Source organism: Oryzias latipes, chromosome 20 (genome assembly GCF_002234675.1).
Source record: "Oryzias latipes chromosome 20, ASM223467v1".
NCBI classification, from domain to species: Eukaryota; Metazoa; Chordata; class Actinopteri; order Beloniformes; family Adrianichthyidae; genus Oryzias; species Oryzias latipes.
The window spans coordinates 25,853,410-25,872,368 of NC_019878.2; the positions used below are offsets into that span (position 1 = coordinate 25,853,410).

General features: G+C 42.7%; 1 protein-coding gene across 2 annotated transcripts in view; it reads right to left on the minus strand.

Moving 5' to 3' along the window:
* Positions 1 to 15,766, minus strand: part of map3k15 (mitogen-activated protein kinase kinase kinase 15) — a 33,496-nt gene extending 17,730 nt beyond the window's left edge. The window contains exons 1-12 of one of the 2 annotated variants that reach the window (XM_023950067.1): positions 14,746 to 15,766; positions 12,415 to 12,554; positions 12,279 to 12,302; positions 11,950 to 12,027; positions 11,412 to 11,605; positions 7,882 to 8,050; positions 7,700 to 7,806; positions 7,111 to 7,281; positions 2,309 to 2,421; positions 2,054 to 2,213; positions 1,389 to 1,539; positions 1,197 to 1,304 (exon numbers count right to left, since the gene is read on the minus strand). In XM_023950067.1, coding sequence (XP_023805835.1) covers positions 1,197 to 1,304; positions 1,389 to 1,539; positions 2,054 to 2,213; positions 2,309 to 2,421; positions 7,111 to 7,281; positions 7,700 to 7,806; positions 7,882 to 8,050; positions 11,412 to 11,605; positions 11,950 to 12,027; positions 12,279 to 12,302; positions 12,415 to 12,554; positions 14,746 to 15,028 — 1,698 coding nt within the window. In that variant the 5' untranslated portion in view covers positions 15,029 to 15,766. The remainder of the gene's footprint in view (positions 1 to 1,196; positions 1,305 to 1,388; positions 1,540 to 2,053; positions 2,214 to 2,308; positions 2,422 to 7,110; positions 7,282 to 7,699; positions 7,807 to 7,881; positions 8,051 to 11,411; positions 11,606 to 11,949; positions 12,028 to 12,278; positions 12,303 to 12,414; positions 12,555 to 14,745) is intronic. The other variant, XM_023950068.1, reaches the window with a different exon arrangement.
* Positions 15,767 to 18,959: the final 3,193 nt, after the last annotated feature.

Genomic DNA, 18,959 nt, shown 5'->3' on the forward strand with positions numbered 1-18,959 from the left:
TTGTACATCTCATGATCGTGAGGAGCTGCATCACCTGACCGCATGTCCCTGGTTAAAACCTATTTGAACTAAAAATCGCTGAATAGACCCCAAACTCACCCAAATTATGTCCACCCACCAAAAGACCGGCAAAATTAGAACCAAAACCACTCAACTGTGCGGGAATTTGCTCAATCTGGCCACACTGCATGCTATACATTAGGATAAATCTTTTTACTTAACTTGATTCCAACAATAAATTACATAAAATAAAATCCTATAAGCTGTCTTTAACACAATTTAAAAAGATTCTATTCAGAAATTTTTTTATGTAAAATATTCCAAATTTGCTAAAACTTTAAATATTTTGTACATCTTAGAAGCAATCACAAGAAATCTTTTCATCACAAACCTGTTCCCACTTACCTATATCAGAAATTGGAAGAAAAATAGTAGCACTTTGTGAGAAATCAGTCCTCATGAAACCATTACTGATGGAAAAACCATATTCTAACTGGTAGACTGGATCCAACTGTTGCAGTATTCACACAAAGTCAGGAAGATTGATAAGCCCAGGTCAAATTTCTACCAAATTTGCGAATCCTTTGTTTGGGAACATCCTTAATGTGGAAAAAAATAGCTTTAGATCTACGGATCCGCAAAGAGACCTGATCTGTGAGAACCATGACCCTCCTGATAAACTCAAACTGTTGAAGAATATTTGTAGGAAAACTCTAAAACTGCAGAGACATGTAGCATTCTCCTTTAGTTTCCAATCAGTCTTAATATAGTTTCACAGTTCACCAACTCCACACTTTGAGTACATTATGAGAAAAGCTTAAACAATATGTCAGAGACTTTCTTAGGAAGTCTTCGTATACATCCATTATTTACATCCGTGTTTGTCATTAAGGTTACATAGTAGCCGTCTTTGGGTGAAGGCAGAGTACACCCTGCCAGGATGTCCTTAATTAAAACCTCCAATCGACTTATGAAACTGGTTTTTGTGTCTGTGCTCTCTCTGTGTTAACTTTATGTACAGCTTCAAAGAGGGCTGAAGAAAAGAATACAGCTGGGATCCCAACCATCAGGCTGCAGTGGCAGCCACTACTCCACTGAGTGTTTGAAAAACCTTGTAAACTTCCCAAAAATTCAGAAAAACGTTCTCATCTCTACAAGTTTTACAGATGATGTGAATTTTGTCCGAACGTTCTTACCGTCTCAGCAGGAGAAACATGCCAGATGGAGACATTCATCTCTTCTGCTTCATTGTTAATTGAAACGTAAGACGGCTGGTAAACTTTTGTGGGCTCCAGAATCAACACCTGTTAGAGGCAAAAACAGATAAGCAATGGCAGCATGTGCGGTGAAACATGGAGGAAAGCGTGTCTGATTAAGTGCTCCTTTACCGGAAAGCGCAGTCTGTTGGTGGTTCCTTGTGTGGCCTCAACTATGATGTCCATCCAGAAATCCAGTCGCTCTCGCTGAGGAGAATGTTCCATCGACTGCTTCTTGTACCTCTGGATTAACTGCAGGTTCTGAACCACAGAACGCAAATACCTGAAGAAGGTTAATACAAAACTTCATTATGAGGCCCAAGTCATGGCCTTAAAAATGAAACTACAAAAAAACATTTTTCAGCAAAGAAAAGGCTTTGTTGGAATAAAACTGGTGTTGAAATGAAGATTAAATATTTTGTAGCAAGTCAGAGAAAAAGTTGCTGTTTAAAAACTAGTTTTCTCATTTGAAAAGAGCAAGTTGATACAACAGGTTGTGAATGAGAATCCTTAGAAAGACATCTTCACACAACTTTAACCTTTTTGTTCGGTCATGAATGGATCCATAATGGTTGTGTAAATCACAACAGACATTTGTTACATTTTTTCTCACCCTGAACTTGAACGTTTTGACTCCTATGTCACTACGGTAAAAGAGACAAAAAGCTGGCACGCTTATTACATGTTTTAAAGACAAATAGTTGGAAAAGCAAAAAAATCAATCTTTATAAAGAAAAAGTAAAGATCCTTCAAATCAGTATAAATGAACATCACAGACACAAAGATGAGGGTTTTACCATAGAGGTGGCTTCAGCTTGAAGAGCTTCTCAGCAGCCTGAGTGGCTTTGGGGATGTCGCTGGCCAGCATGCTAACTGTGAAGAACTGCCCTACATCCCAGTAGTTGTTCATTTTCTCCAGAGAACCTTTGCGGCCCAGCAGGCTGTTCAACCTGACGCCTAAAAGAACATACACGTCTGTTTTGAAACACCTGGCCTTTGATTTTTTTGAGTGGTCCATATACATTACAAAAAGATGTGATAAGTGAGGATACCTATTTTTCTCAGTTCCATTGAGTTCTCAAATTGTTGTCCTGCAACTATGAGCAGAACAGCCAGGTTGATGCCAGAATAGAGGGTGGGTTGCAGCTCAAACCCCTTCCTGTACCTGCAGAGGGAGAAGCCAACAGTTAAACAGAAGCCTGTGATCTGCGTTCCCATGCAGATGTGTGTGTGAAGGGGGGGGGGGGGGGCACTGCTGTCACCAGGGGTTATGGGCACTTCCCTTCTTTTGTCTCACTTTCTAAATTCCATCACATCAGAACACAGAGAATCACTGACAGACACACCTGAGCACAGGTGTTAGCTCACCTTTCCACAACTAGCATGCATCCTTGACGTGTGTTTATTTTTATGCATAAATATGTGTGTAAGCTTTAATTGTGTTGTGGACATGTTGACATAAGAGATATTAATTAACTTAATCAATGAATCCTTTTCAGTTCCTATGATCCAATCAAATCAATCATTTTGAGGCAAGTTGTTAATCGAGTCGACTTAAACTGTTACAAATATCAGTTCAAAAAGAAATGATTATTTCAACATTGGGAAATACCATTTGGATTGAGCTACTGTAAGTTTATTTTACTAAAACACAAAAACGACCAATCACAGCGGAAAACACACATGTGATATCAGTCCATCATTCCAGTCTAATGTGTGGAAACACTTTGAATTTAGCAAAGACATGTGACCTTACAGTGTGCTAGAATGTTCTAATAATGTTCCTTTTGGATTCTTTGTGTCAGAAATCAGAACTCTGTCTCCCCCTCTGGTCACCAGTGGGAACCGTCTCCAGAGTACTAATTGCACTACATCTCCCAGCAACCCCAGCGCACAGTTTTTTGGATGCCGCACACCTGACTCATTTGCAATCGCTCACAGTCTACTTAAGCATGTAAGTTGCCCCACCCACAGCAGAGGGCACACTCTGGACCTGCTCATCACAAAGGGGGTTAATATTTACAATGTCAGTGTGGTTGATGTCGCCCTCTCTGATCATTTCTGTGTATTCTTTGACCTGTCTGTTGCTCCCAAACCACCGCCTGGCCCTGCAGTTGTCCAAAGGAGACAAATAAATGAGAGCACTAGGGCACAGTTTGTAGAAATGATTAACCCTGAAAACGCCTCTGGTGCCAATGTTGATGAAATGCTGAATTCTGTTACTTCTAGCATCTTGAATGTTCTGGATGCCATTGCCCCTATGAAGGTTAAATTGAGAAAACATAGACAGAAAGCTCCCTGGAGGAACGATGATCTAGTCAGGGCACAGAAACAACAGTGCCGCAGAGCTGAGCGAAAGTGGCGCAAGTCAAAACTCCAGGTTCATTATGAAATGTATAAGGGGGAGTTGTACGCTTACAACCAGATCTTATGCAGAACAAGGGAAAGGTACTTCTCTGAAATCATTGGAAGTTGCAGCAGCAACTCTCGTGTCCTGTTCACAACAGTAAACAGATTAACTAACCCTCCAACCCAGCTACCAATGGAACTGGTTTGCACACCTAAATGTAATGAGTTTGCTGTATTTTTTAATGACAAGGTTCAGGGCATTAAAAAAGCTATCAACTCCACAACACATAACTATCGAATGGCCACCTACTCACTCTAAGCTGACTCACTTTGTACCTGTCACTGACCAAACTGTCCAAGAGACCATCACCCGTCTGAGCTCGTCTACATGCTGCCTTGATGTGCTACCCACTAGATTTCTAAAGTCTGTCCTGAACAGTGTGTTGCCATCAATTACTCAAATAGTTAACATGTCTCTTCAATCTGGAATATTTCCAGAGGCCTTAAAAACTGCAGTCATTAAACCTCTCCTGAAGAAAAGCGGTCTTGGTCCCACTGTACTGAATAATTACAGACCTATCTCTAATCTGCCATTTTTAGGAAAAGTCCTTGAAAAAGTTGTCTACCAACAGCTCACTGATTTTCTCTTATTAAACAATTCATTTGATGTTTTCCAGTCAGGTTTTAGACCCCATCATAGCACAGAAACTGCTCTTATAAAGGTAACCAATGACATCCGCCTGAACACTGATGATGGAAAAGTCTCTGTCTTAATCCTGCTAGACCTGAGCGCTGCCTTTGATACTGTTGATCATGGGATCCTTTTGCACAGACTCAAAGACTGGGTTGGCATCTCTGGATCTGCCCTAAGTTGGCTCAAGTCTTATCTGGAAGACAGGAAATATTTTGTTGAAATTGGGAGTTGTGTCTCAGACTACATGGCCTTGACTTGTGGTGTGCCCCAGGGATCGATCCTGGGACCCCTTCTGTTCAACCTCTACATGCTGCCACTAGGGCAGTTAATACGCAGTAATAACATATCTTATCACAACTATGCAGATGATACTCAGATCTATGTGTCACTGACAACAGGTGAATATGGGCCGGTGGATTCACTCAGCCACTGCCTCCAACAGATCAGTGCGTGGATGCAGAACAACTTTCTCCAGCTAAACTCAGACAAGACCGAAGTTATTATTTTTGGCCCACAGAAACAAAGAGAAATTGTCAGCAGCTACCTTCATTCTCTGTCTCTTAAACCCTCAAATCAAGTCAGAAATCTAGGGTTAATCATGGACTCTGACCTGAACTTTAACAGCCATATCAAGTCAGTAACATCAGCAGCATTTTACCATCTGAAAAACATTGCCAAAATCAAAAACATAGTGTCAAAGCCAGACCTGGAGATACTTATTCATGCATTTGTCTCCAGTAGGTTAGACTACTGTAACGGCCTGCTCACCGGCCTCTCCAAACGAGCTGTAAAACAGCTTCAGTACATCCAGAATGCTGCTGCTGGAGTCCTGACCAGAACCAGGAAGTATGATCACATTAGTCCTGTGCTCAGGTCTCTGCACTGGCTCCCTGTACCTCAAAGAATAGACTTCAAAGCAGCTCTGCTTGTGTACAAGTCTCTCCATGGCCGAGCACCAAAGTCCATCTCTGACATGTTAGTGCCATATGAACCATCTGAGGACCTCAGGGGCCGGCCTCCTGTTGATTCCCAGAGTCAGAACTAAACAAGGGGAATCAGCGTTTCAATATTCTGCAGCTAAAATCTGGAACAGCCTCCCTGAAGTCGTAAGACAGGCGTCTTCTGTGTTCATGTTCAAATCTAGACTTAAAACGTTTCTGTTTAGCCGTGTATATGACTGAAAGGTCCTATCTTTCTTTTCTTTCCTTTCCTTCCTTTATTTTTAAATCAATTTTCAATTATTATTATTTTTTTTATTTTTTATTTTCTTTTAAAGTAAATTTTACGTTGATTATTTCTATGATGTATTGTGATTTTAATGCATTTTTCTGTTTTGTGAAGCACCTTGAATTACTTTGTGTACGAATTGTGCTATACAAATAAACTTGCCTTGCCTTGCCTTAAGCACTGCACTAAGCCTCACTCAGTGTGAAGTATTGTTTGTGTCACTCTGCCTTCTTTACAAAGCGTTGTATTCAGATCTGTTCTTCTGATTTCCTGATCCTGTTTTGTCTCTGACTCAGTTTGCCTGCCGCCTATACTGAATCTCACCTGGATCCTGACTACTCCCGTTTCTTCCCTGACGCTCCCATGCTCATTATTGACCCCTGGCTGCCTGACCTAGATTTAGCTTTGTGGACAGTTAGCTGTCCCAATGAAACCTGCTGCAATTGGAACCAGCTGTCTAACTGTTCTTGTGACCATTTGGATAGGGAGCCGGTTATTAAAAATGATCATGGACTTTGTGGTACAAGCATCAAATTTGGCATGTATGTATCTTATGATCCCCTCTTTCAGAAAAGCATGTTAGCCACGAGAAAATCTATCAGTTTAAAAAAGTATGTAATACATGTAAATAAAAATAGTGGAGGTGCTTCTCAAGTTTAAAGACAACATTTTGTGCCTGAACGGCCCATGTTCTTGAGACGAGGGCAAGTAGACATTGAATATTTTTGTTACAATTCAGTCTATGGCTGCAGTCTTTACAAATGGCCGCTATTTGGGATTTCTCTCGTGGCTAACGTGCTTTTCTGAAAGAAGGGATTCTACGGTACATTCCTGCCAAATTTGGCGCTTGTACCACAAAATGAGTCACACTGGTTGAAGTTTTGCTCTGGATCAATCTTAGGCCAATGCATCGGATCCAATCGGATTGTTTAACATGAACCTATATCGACTATGAATCGTAGGTCAACCACAGATTATGATATGAATCAAATTGTCAAAATGAATTTTTTCAGCCCTAGTTGATTTGTATGTGTTAAGGTGTTTTTGAAGCCAATAAGTGTGTTTCTAATATCTGAGCTTGTGGACAAGTGTGTCTGTGGACAGGCCCCACCCTTTTGACTAACACATACATTTGACCACAATGATGATAAACCTCTAGAAACTTGTTGCTTTTTAGTTCTACCCTTACCCTAACCCCCTACTTCTTCTTCTAATCATCCTTCAACTTCTTCAACCCCTTTTTTCTCTCCCCTTTCTTTTGTACCCTTATTCCCCTTCTCTAACATCCCTCTCTATCCACCTTTTCCTTTTAAGTCCAGTCCAACAAGAAATGTATCCAAACATAATAAATATAAAGTTTAGCCTCAAATCCAAAAGGGGTTTATACAAATATACACCGTGTGTGTCAGAAGATTCATAACCCCCTGTTGTAACAGTAAAACCTGTCCATCACAAGAGGCCTTCAGCTCTGATCGATTTGCTCAGCTGCTGGACATGACAAGTTAAAAAAATACAAGCAAGAAAGAAATGCAAATAAAATAAAATAGAAAATACAGAGAAAAAAGAAAAGAAAAGTATTCTCACCACTGTATGGCATTGTCCCTGTTGATTGTGTCTTTGCAGTCCGAGTCGAGGAAGATGTCCTTGTAGATTCGTCCACAGAGGCAGAACATGTCGGGCGCTGGGTGTTCACACGACTGCAGCACTTGGAGCATAACTTTCAGAGCCTGCTCTCGGTCTCCAGGACTGTTCCTCCTGCACACATTCCCATTTTAATAAACCAAACACACAAGCTCCTGTAGTTTTGAAATTCATTTATTGTTATTTATTGTAAATTTATTGTGGAACATGTTCGACAATTGCTCCATTAGGATGGTAGTTATTGTGAGTTTTAATGGTATTACTTTATGGTATTTTGAAAAAACAAATGACATTTATTTTTATTTGATTTATTTTTTTCCAAAAACTTTAGGATGCAACTAAATGTTTAAAATCTAAAGTTTTATTTCAATCACCATGAAATTCACTTTAACGTCTCCTGAAGTTATGGAAAACAAATGATTCCAGATAACATTCAGACATAAAACATTTGGTTATGGGAAAGTTGCTGTGGTAGTCAGAAACATACAATAGGTAGTGATAATGTGTATGTGTATGTGTGTGTGTTTTTTACCTGTTGAGGGCAAAGGCATAGTGGAACTGAATCATGGGCTGGGTGGCCAGGTCGCAAGTGGGCAACAGCTCCAGAGTCTGCACTAGCTTCACCATGGCATCATAGTCCTGTTCATGAAATGGTGAGCGGGTGAGTGAGATTTAAAGGTGTCAACATGATGATAGAGAAGTCAGGAGCTGCACCTGTATGTCTCTGTAGGAAAACAGAAGGTTCATAACAATATCCTGCGTTAGGACCTCAGTGTTATCCATTCTCAGCTTTATGCGGGTCAGCTCCTTTGCCAGCTCCTCTCCCTGGTATTTCTCCCTGGCTTTTCTTATGTCATTGAGCAAAGTGTCTTTAAAGGATGCACTGCAGGAAAAGGAGAATAAACATTCAAAAAACAGATAACAGCTGAGGTGAGCTCAGGTGAGATGAGGTGAGAATCTGCCTTTTTAAAGCTGAAAAAGAATCATGGAAATCAAGATGTACCACAGGAAGACGACTGTAAACCCCAAAAAGCAGCAGTCCAACATGGAGGACTGAGACGAGCATGATGGGCCCGTCAGGGTGAACTGTCGCCAGTCCTGATCTTCATCACCTCCCTGAGATGGACCATAGTTCAAACAAATCCACCATCAGCCGCCTCTACAGCATTGATGTCTGAAGTCATGAAACGCTTGAAGAAGCTTGTTTTTCAGCACCTTAAATCATACTTTCTTCCAGACTTTGATTATCATCAGTTTACCACGAAGCACACAGGTCATTAGGTGATCCCCCACCTGCAGAAATTGACACGGACATACTAGGAACCATGTCAGGATACTTTCTGTGGACTATAGCTCCATGTTTAAAACCCTACTGGTATCTTCAACATAAAGCTGACTGATGCGTTCACCTTCTTTTATCTGAGTGGGTTCTCAACTTCTTAATGGAGCACCCTCAAACAGGAAGTATTAGGAAGCGCACACCCTTCTCCAGATCACTCAGCACAGACGACCCTCAGGCCAGCATGCAGAGCCTATTTTTGTATTTTTAGATTTCTCAAGACTGAGTCCCGTTGCACCACTTAAACATTACAGTCAAGTTTGTGGACAAAAGAACAGTGATGGTCTTAACTCTGGCGAGGAATGAGACGGCGTACAGGGACCCAGGGCCAGTGGCTTGCATCCTTGTGTTCACTAAATCTTTTACTGAGCACCAGTAAAAACCAAGAAGACAGTTGCGAACTGGAGGAAGAGAAGAGCATGCACTCCTTCATAGCAGACAAATGCTGTCTGGAGTATGTTTTATCCTTCAGGTTTTTTGGTGAGGATGCGGCTGATGTATGACAAGCTCCAGTAGTGGGCAAGGAAGAGACTCCACTTTTTAAGACTCTCAAAAAAATGCCATCTCGACGCCAAACAGCCGCAGGACTTTGCTGTTCCACTGCATGCTGGCCTATTGACCCTACCCCTGCACCACACACACTTCAAGGGATGATCTGATCCCATTGCAACCACACGAATATTTTCAAGGGACCCCCTAAATCCTGCCTGCACTACAATATATCCACAACTGTACCCACAGACTACTGATAAGACTGCCCTCTACCCCCCCCCCCCCCCCCGCCCCCCTTTAAACCTAGCCCTGACCAGAACCCTTAGCTTAAAGGCCCGTACACACCGGGACGAATATTCGCCAGGCGTTATTCGCCAGCGTTTTTCGCCACGTTTTTTGTGTTCACACCCAGGCGATTTTCGCTGACGATGAGCCGAGCGAACATGCAATTTCATTCCCTGACATTAGATGGCGCTTAATGTAAAACAGAAATACTCCTGTACACAAGGTGGCGCTGCGCAACTTTATGCTTCTTAAAGTCGCTTTTCACTCAGAAGAAGAGAGCAAGTATTTACGCGCTTGTCAGAATCATACAAAGAAAACATGAATATTTCAAGCACCAGTAGCTCCAACTGGTGCTTGGTTCGGGGATATTTTAGAATGTCAGTCATTATTTCTTCGCGGCAGTGAAGACGCTACTTGGCGTCTATCTTCTTCGCTGGTATGTGTGCTCAGCAAGGCAGTTTTGTGTTTGAGCGCCCCCAAGTTGTGTTTTACTGTAACTTCAGAAGCTCCAGACACGTGTGCAATAGCGCCGTTCTCATTGGTCGAATAGATTTCGACGCGACGCGTCGAAAAAAAAAAACGAACCCGAGGCGTTTTTTTTTTTTTTGACGCTTTGACGCGTGGCGTTTTTTCGCGTCGGTGTGCACACTCTCATTGGTGCCCTTTGTTTAGTCACGAGGCGTTAAACGTCGGCGAAAATCGCCGGCGAAATTCGTCCCGGTGTGAACGGGCCTTAAGCCTTACAAAAAGCTGGGGTTATGGTGCACTGGGGTTCTGTCCTCTATTCTCATGTATTTCTCTCCTCTATTCTTGATCATTTAGTTCTCCATGCCTCTGTTGGTGCAGTGCAATTCATGTACTGTCCCTCCAACTTCCCTCCCCCAGAGGGTAGTGCTCCTGTACTTGGCTGTGGACCTTAAATCTGGCTCATCTGTGCTCCTGTACCTGACAGTGTACCTCCCCTCTGGTTTGCATCTTCTACTGCTTCTACGCCTGGCTGTGGATCCTGCCTCTGGCTTATCTCGCGCCCTCAGCCGTCCCCCAACTCATCTGGATGATGCCCATCTCCTGGACTATTTAATTATGTAGTTGTAGGGTTAAAAAAGTTAATTCTTCTGTAAGAGTTCTGGTACATCACCTGTCCGTCCTGGGGGAGGATCCCTCCTTCATTTGGACACCCCTGAGGATTCTTCTTTTTTTCTGGATTCTGTTTTTATTTTTTAGGATTTTTTCCTCACAGAAAAGGAGGGTCTAAGGACAGGGATGCCAATTTAAGTCTGTTTAGTTTAGTTTTGCAATCAGCTATTGAATTCTGTGACTTTATGTCCTTTATGATTCATGTTTATTACACAATTACCCCATTCAGACGACTATTGTTGTAAATATTGGGCAATAAAAATGAAATAAAGTTGAATTGAATTATTGCATCACAGTGAGGTTTGCTGGCAGCACAACTGGGACACAAAAACCCCAAAGACAGCAAAAAAGGCACAATCCTTGGCCCTTCCCTTTACACTGGGACATTACAAACACATGTGGACTTCAGAAGGCAAACAGGACTCTAGCTGACTCCTCACACCTTGACTACTGCCTCTTTTGCCCTCTACCAGATGGCATTAGTAACATTAGGAGTCATGCAAACCAGTGAAAATATCATTTTATCTGTGGGCCATCACACTCCTTAATGCTCAAACTTAGGAATGACCGTAAACACCAGGTGCAACAAATGCTTGAATTTGGGGGAGAAAAGTGCAGATGTATGTGTTGTTGTAACAATGATGACAATAAAGGCCATCCCTCCATGAAACTATCCATCCACCTATCCATCCATCCATGAAACTATCCATCCATCCATCCATCCATCCATCCATCCACCCACCTTTCATCCATACCTCCATAGTCTTAATTACCTTTATAAAGATTTTTTTAATTTTACAAATACATTTTTTTCCAATCTCAGGCAGCTCCAAACTTTCAGGCTTTTTATGCTTCTTTTAAATTTATTCAAAAAGTTGGACATGCTCATGTCTTTAAACAATATATGTATGTGATATGAAGTGAATTATGACCTTTTATTACAATAAATCTCTTATTATTTTATGCATCAGAAGTTTGTTTTTCTTCTCACCAGGAGGTCACATGGATGTCCTTTAGGAGGCTGGTGAACCGGTCGGTGAGGGGAACGCACAGCGGCCCTAACAGGTTGTCCCAGCTTGGCTGCATGTACTCGCTGGCCCTGCGCTGTGCATCACTTTCACAGCACATGTACTCATGGCTGGGGGTCACTATGTAGGGGATGAAGTAGTAGTTCCCGCTGGATGCCTGCAAAGGAATAAAAAACACACATATTTCAAGAGAGGAACATTCTGGATGTTCACTTGAGTCTTTAAATGCAACTGAAACACTCTTATTTCATGAAAACACATGCAGCACAACAGTGTGTTGGTGGGGGGGGGCTTACATGCTGTTTAATGTGCAGATCAGTTCAATGCAAAGACAACAGCATCATATGATGAGCAGATTAGTGTTTTTCCAGCTTTAAAAAGCTTTTGGACAGACTCTTGTAAAACAGAGTTTTTTTTGCAAACTCAGCTCTTTGGTTGTTAATATCTGCAGCCTTTAAATGAAAATATCCCAGCAAGCTTCAGTAAGTTCCTGGTACCTACTTTGTTTCGTAGTCCAGAGCCCCTATATTCTGGAGGCAACTGAACCCAGGGAAACCCTAATGCTGGGGGGCGAGCAGCCTACTCCGCGAACACAGGCATAGACACCACACATACATTAAGTACCAGTTTCTTGGAAAGCCATCTGCTAAATGTAAACCAGGACTTCACACACTTGTTTAGCACATGTGGCTCCATGTAGCTCCTAAGTGAGAATAGGTGTGTGAGTGCATTCCTAAATGCAATCTGAGCTTTTTCCTAGAAATAGTAACAGAGGGTGTATTCTCATGAATCACAGAAGCACGCACATGCAGACACATGCAGACACTTACTGTGTTTTTCTGAGCCACCATGTCCTGCAAGGAGATACATTGAAGATCATGTGATGCGTGCCAAGGCTGTTTTGTAACACACTCATCTGTAAATAACTGGTGGAGCATTTTGTTCCAGCGTGGGCAGGGGGAGTACCTTCAGAGACTGGGCAGTGTCGGGGTCGGTGTCATGGTACAGGATAACGTTGTTGGCCATGTCAAAGCTTTCCCTCACACCCAGGTGATAAAACAGGGATGGCTGGCGAAACACGTCGCTCATGTCCACAACAGCAATGTCTGCAAAAGGAAACAGAAATGGAAATGTCAACCGATCTTTTGAGCTTTTACTTTTACTTACTGCTGACTGGTTCATACAAACTCTTATGCGTTTGTGTTTCATCTAAACAGGTAAAACCAAGCATGAATTCTGCCTGACGCATAAAGAGTCAGACTAAAGGAAGTCCTTCCAGGAGCTACCAACCTCACAAATTCCAAGAAAACCCTCTGCATAAAAACCCTGCAGCAGTGGAAAAGTATAAAAGTGTAGGAGGATGACAGGAACAGACATGAAGTGCAGACACTACACACCAGCTGCCTTTACTGGAGAAGCTGTCATTGCAATCTGGTGTTCTCATTAAAATCCTCAGCAGAATACTCCGGTTAAACTGCCACCTTGGTCCTGCGACAAATGAGCAACCTTTCCGCCTTTGCTCAAAAGTAGCTGGGATAGGCTCCAGCAACCCCGTGACCTCAAAAGGGATTGAGCACAATATGAAGATAGATGGATGGAAGCTGCCAGCTGTTCTGTTCAAAATTTGGGCTAGTCGCAGTCGGATAAACTTCTGTCCTTACTCTGATTTCCGAATTCTTCACAAAGATTATATTTTTCTGTAAACCAGAACTGAATGGATTTATTATGGATGCCATGTTTAAAACACTCTCATGGCAGTCGGGCTTAAACTGTCGTATGGGACAGTTTCCTTCTGTTCTACGGGCTGTGGGAGGGGTCAATGTGGTGCCAACGTACCCCCACAAAATAAAAGACAGGCCACAGGGAAAAGCAGGAATATATAAACCCAAAAATAAAATAATGCAAAAACATTACTTTTTTTAAAGAGAGAAGTAGATTAATTAAAGTTCTTTAAAATAAACAATTAAGCACTTAAAAAAGAGAGCGATCACCTCTGATCAGAAGGATTGCAGGTTCAGATCCTCCTCCGCCCGCCCATTCATCAGTGTCCTTGGGCAAGACACTGAAGCCCACATTGCTCCTGGTGGTTACAGGTTGTGGCCAGTGTTCAGCAGCAATGTGTGAATATGTTCATGAGTGAATTGGACTGTAAAGCACTTTAGGCCTTTAAGAAGGTAGTAAAGCGCTATAGTTGTATACACCATTTCCAACTTGTGAAATGTATTTTTTTTATCATTCATATAATCTATGTTTTTAAACCAAAAAGTTATCTTTATGCAAATGTAAATTGATCAATTTTTTCCAGGGGAAGGGTGTGGCATCTTTATATCCTTGTGCTTTTCGGACCACATTGTCTTCTCTGCTGTGTCCATCCACACATTAACACATTTAAATTATTTTACCTCCTAGTTTCATGATAAAGAATAATTATAATAATCTTCAAGCTAAAGTCAGGTAGTGTCAGGTGGAAACACAAGGACATGTTTCCATAAAACCTTTTCTTTAAACTAGAACAAACTTTTAATTACATTGGCTGCAAAACCAAAACAACGGCTATAAGAGCAAGAAAAAGTAGATTTTATGGATTTGTAGCATGGAAATTTTGGTTTGTTTGTGTTTTTGTTACAACCCCTTAAAATCAGGGAGGTTATGCTGATCTGACTCAAGGATACAGGAGGGGAAGCTGTCCATTCACATGTCAAAACACATCATGACTTCCGGTCACATCGCTTTATTCAACTTTCCCAGCAGAAATTCTGAACAATGCCTTGTTTATTTAGGCATAGAGGTCACAGGATGAATTATTGGGCTGATGGTTCTTTTACAGTCTCTCCTTTCATTTGCAGCCTAACCCCTAATACCTACCGATTAAACATGTCTGACTGTATCTAGCAAAAACACTATGAAATGTTTAACCAATAACATAAATCTGTTCAGGAAGCTGGAAAAGTACTGCTCTACATATAAAATCCAAGCATGTTTGCAGAAAGTGTTCAGATGTAAAGTTTGCTTAGTGGAGTTCTACAGAAAAGACATGAAATGTTCCCTAAAACCTGGATTCCAGCAGTGAAACTAGACCAGAGTAAACCGCACCAATCAAATAATACTTAAGGTTTGGTTGTAGGTTCAAAACCCAAATCCTTACAATATTTTTACAGCTGAACCAGGATGCATCCAAACTAAACTCTGACGTCACAGAAACTGACGTGAAGCTGTCATGAAAAACACCATTTCAGTCACGTGATCGCGGTGTCTCTGAAATGTCAAGTTCTGTTCGGGGCTCGCGGCTGCACCGACCTGCATCGTAAAACGAGTCCAGCACCGACGTTTCTCCGAAGTCCAGCCTGCCGAAGGTGACGGTGGTGAGCAGCGCGCTTTCCGCGTCGCACGCGCGCTGCAGGCTCTGCAGCGCGCCGGACTCGGGACTGCTGGCCATCACCGCCTTCAGCCCGTCGTTCAGGACGTACACCACGCGCAGGGAGCGCTGCCGGGCCGGGGGCGCCGGGCTGCACACGTCCGCCCGCTCCAGGGAGTGCTCCCCGACCATGTCAGTGCCCTGCGCGCTCTGGCCCGTCTCCATGGGGTGTTACTCTGGGTATTTACCGGCTGCTGGTCCTCGTCTCAGCAGCCTTATCCCGACAGCTCCTGCGACTCCTCACTGGACGCGCGCGCGCCGTCTGAGTTCGTCCCGCCGCGTATTCGCCTCATTAACCCACATCAGCTGGGATTATTATCTCGCACCAATACGCCCGCGTGCGCGGACTGGATCTCATTGGATCGCGCGCTGGGAGGGAGGGGGTTGAATCCAAAAGTGAAACTGTTGGGTTTTGCCACAGTTTAGTCCGGTTTAACGTTTTCTAACGGCAGATAACCAGTCCGACACGTTTTCCGGTAGTCTAAATCTAAAAGTCCCCTCTGTCCGTTATGCGCAGCCGTTCTGTGGTCACCGGGTTTTCCTACTTTCCGTTTTTTGTTAAACTTTCCAGGTGTGTTGTGTTGGAGGAGGTGAAACAGGAGAGGGTTCACGACACGCCAGGGGCCGCAGAAAACCCACCAAAACCCTCCGCAGACCTGCGTGATCAGGTCCACGCACTTCATGTTGAACTTTTTTGAAAGTCATTCCACTGTTGATGGAGTCTGCACAGGTTCCCATTTTAATATTCGGGACTCTGATCACAACATAGAAGATCTGAGTAAAGAAAATTCAATCAATTAAAAACAGTAAAAAATTAATTGTTGTTTTTGTGGTCAGTTTGTTCCATTTAAAGACAGATTTGTGATTCACATAAGAGAGAAAAAAGATCCAAACCTACAAATAAAAAAAACTTAGATCTTATCTTTAATTTTTTAGACAACTGTGGCCTGCCAAAAGGTGAGACCTTTGATAAAGTAAAATAAAAGGAGCTACAGGTGGCCCATCAAAAAAGAGTATTGGGATAAAAAAACAATAACAGACAATTATTAAAATAATTAAATCATTAGAATCATAAAACAGGGTTACAGCAACATTTTGAATCTAAACTTTTGGATGAGCTTGTTTTCATATTACTCTGAAAATGGCAGTTTAGTCATTCCCTTTCACAGGTTTTTGATTAGCACCAAAGTGCTTTCTAAATGTTCTCAGTTGCTGTCTCCAACAGAACCACAGAGGATTTCTTCTGTTCTCTACAAACGTTATCTTGTATAAATAGAATTATTTCATCCCTTATGTGTAAACATTTACTGGTCTTTTTTTAACTTGTCCTGTCCAACAGCTGAGCAAATAGATGAGAGCTGAAGGCCTCTTGTGTTGGACATATTTTACCGTTACAACAGGCAGTGGCGCTTCTACACTAACTTACTCCCCACCAGCGCCCCCCCCCCCCCCCCCCCCCCCCCCCGCATACATACAAAATTTGAACACACCCTGCTGTGTTCCCTATCTTCTATTTAGCCATTTTACACAAAAAATGCATTTTCTAGACTGGTATTACAGGGGGGTCAAACTCAGTCACACAGGGGCCTAAGTTAAAAACACGCTTAAGGTTTTGGGCAGAAGAAGATAAACATTTACTGAACACACTAAAGCTAAACTTTTAAACCTTTTAAACTGAACTTTTTGAACATAAATATGAATAAAAACAGGAACATTAATCCAGAGTAACTCAAGTTAAACCTTAAATAACATATAATATTTTGCTCTCCATAGAAATATATTCTGTCAAAATTATACAAATATGAACATGCTGCAGAATAAAACAAAGAAAGCCTGGAAATAATAATAAGAAATAACAAATCAAATAATTCCGTTTTTTTTTTTTTGCTCTTTTATCATTTTTTAGAGCATTTTTTTAGAGCTGGACTCCTGCTTCATTTTTAGCAATAATTTCTTAATGTGTGACGTCCTGTGTGTGTCTTTGTGAAACATATCTGAGGGATTAGATCTAAAAAATAAAACTTATTGTGATTAATATGTTTAGGTCTTATAAAACATTAAAAAATAAATCATAGAACTCATCAGTGGGATTACTCCAAAAATATTTGGCATTTCCCTAAATTTGTGCAACACCAACAGCAGAAATCCTCCAAAAAACCTCAATCCATGAAAACTGGTCTGCGCCCACCACCCCTCCCCTTCCCTCTGACACACGCGGCTCCCTATGACGGGAGGCGCAGCCTCAGAGTTGATAGTCAGATAGAAAAAGACTCCCAATCACCGGTTAGTGGGATTCACCCAGCCACCGGTGAGTTGCGCCCCCCTCTCGAGTTTTTTGACTTGTTATGTTCCAAAGACTACCTCAAAGAGGTGTGGGCGCAAGCGTCTTGCAGCAGAGGGCGGTGGTCACGTGCGCGTGGGGTCTGCTGTGTCGGAGCAGGGAATTGTGGGAAATAATCCCCATTGCCTGCTTTGGTCGAAATTGGGTTGAGCACGGTTTTTCTTCTGCCTGATTCCTTTTCATGTGCCTGTTTTACGTTGTTTCACTCTGAGTTATTTCATCCTTTTTTTTTTTTGCACCATAAGTGTGAAGAGGGAATAGGATGAAGACACTGTTAAGAGTTTGTTGAATTTAAAACAGAGTGTAAAGTGTTGGCAGCTGCAGGCATGTCAAAATAAAAGCTCAAAGCTGCCTCTTTGAATTTTTCACATTATTTGTAACGCAACGGGCACAGAAAATGCCATCCCCGATGAAGTGCCGCCCTGGTCCACTGCCCACTTCGCCTATATCAAAAACCGCCACTGACAACAGGGATATGAATCTCTTCACACACTAGGAGTAAATTTGAATGAACCCCTTTGTCATTCAGGCTAAACTTTATTCATCTTATATTTGTAGAAATATCTTGTTGGACCGGACGGAAAAGAAAAGGAAGGAAGAAGAGAGAGAGAGGGATGTTAGAGAGGGGGGGATAGGAGGGTCAGCAGATAAAGAACAGCCGCCCCCCAGGCCAGGGCCAGCAGGACCGCCGCAGAGGCCACCAAAGCCAGAGAGCAGGAAGAGTGCAAGTCCCAGCCCAACCAGAGGAGCAGCCCCCCCGCCGTGCCAGGAGGGCCCAATTTGGGTCCCCGCCCCAGGAGAGCACCCCCAGCCCCAGACAAGCAACCCACCCCAACCCAGGATTTCTGGGCATCCCCCCACCCTGACCCCAGGCACAGGCCAAGACCTCCCAAGGGAGACCTGCCCTACGCTTCAGGCAGCCACCCACCCACCCAGTCTGCGGTTGGTACAGGTGAGAGTAAGCCTGCAGTAACCCTGCCCCAAAGGAAGACGCCCCAGAGCGGTGGGGGTCCACAATGAGTGTTGTAAACATGGCCCGACCAGGCTCACCCAAAGTTGGAACATTGGAGAAGGCCGGCGCTCAAGGGCAAGGACCAGAACTCACATTACAGGGTCACACACACCCCCAGGCTCAGATGTGATTTGATCCCCGGCTCTTGGTCTTCCCAGAGAGACATCTCCCTGCATGGAGAGAGGGCCACCGGGCCCAGGAAGCCAGCACCCAGAGAACACGGCCGCTGTTGCCAAGGGCCCAGTACCCCCTACCAGAGATGGGGTAGGGGACAGATGGTCCTAGATTTCCTATTTATTCTAATGATTTACTAAATTTAAAATCTACATTTACACATCTATTTTTTTCAGTAAATAATCTGCTACCATGACTATATATTTCTTATCAAGTCATCAGCTTTTGTGTTTAGCACAGGAATCTCACTGTAAAATAGCGACTTCCAATTTTATCATTTAAAATTTTAAATAACTTTGTTCTCATGAAAACTACAGGCAAACGTTTCCTGGATAAGAGTCCTGAATAGTAAAACGAAGGACTCAATTTTAACCAACATCCGGTTTTACTCTACAACTGTTAATCATGAAAATATCACTGAATAATTTACAAAGTTAGTTCCTAAATGGCGTTTACCTCTATAGGGATTTTTAACCCTCTTAGTAGGCCCAAAGCGCTTTGGTCCCAGATCCGTTTGCCCACAAACTCACTGATGTTTCTGCTGCCGAACACTGTCGGCAACCTGTAAC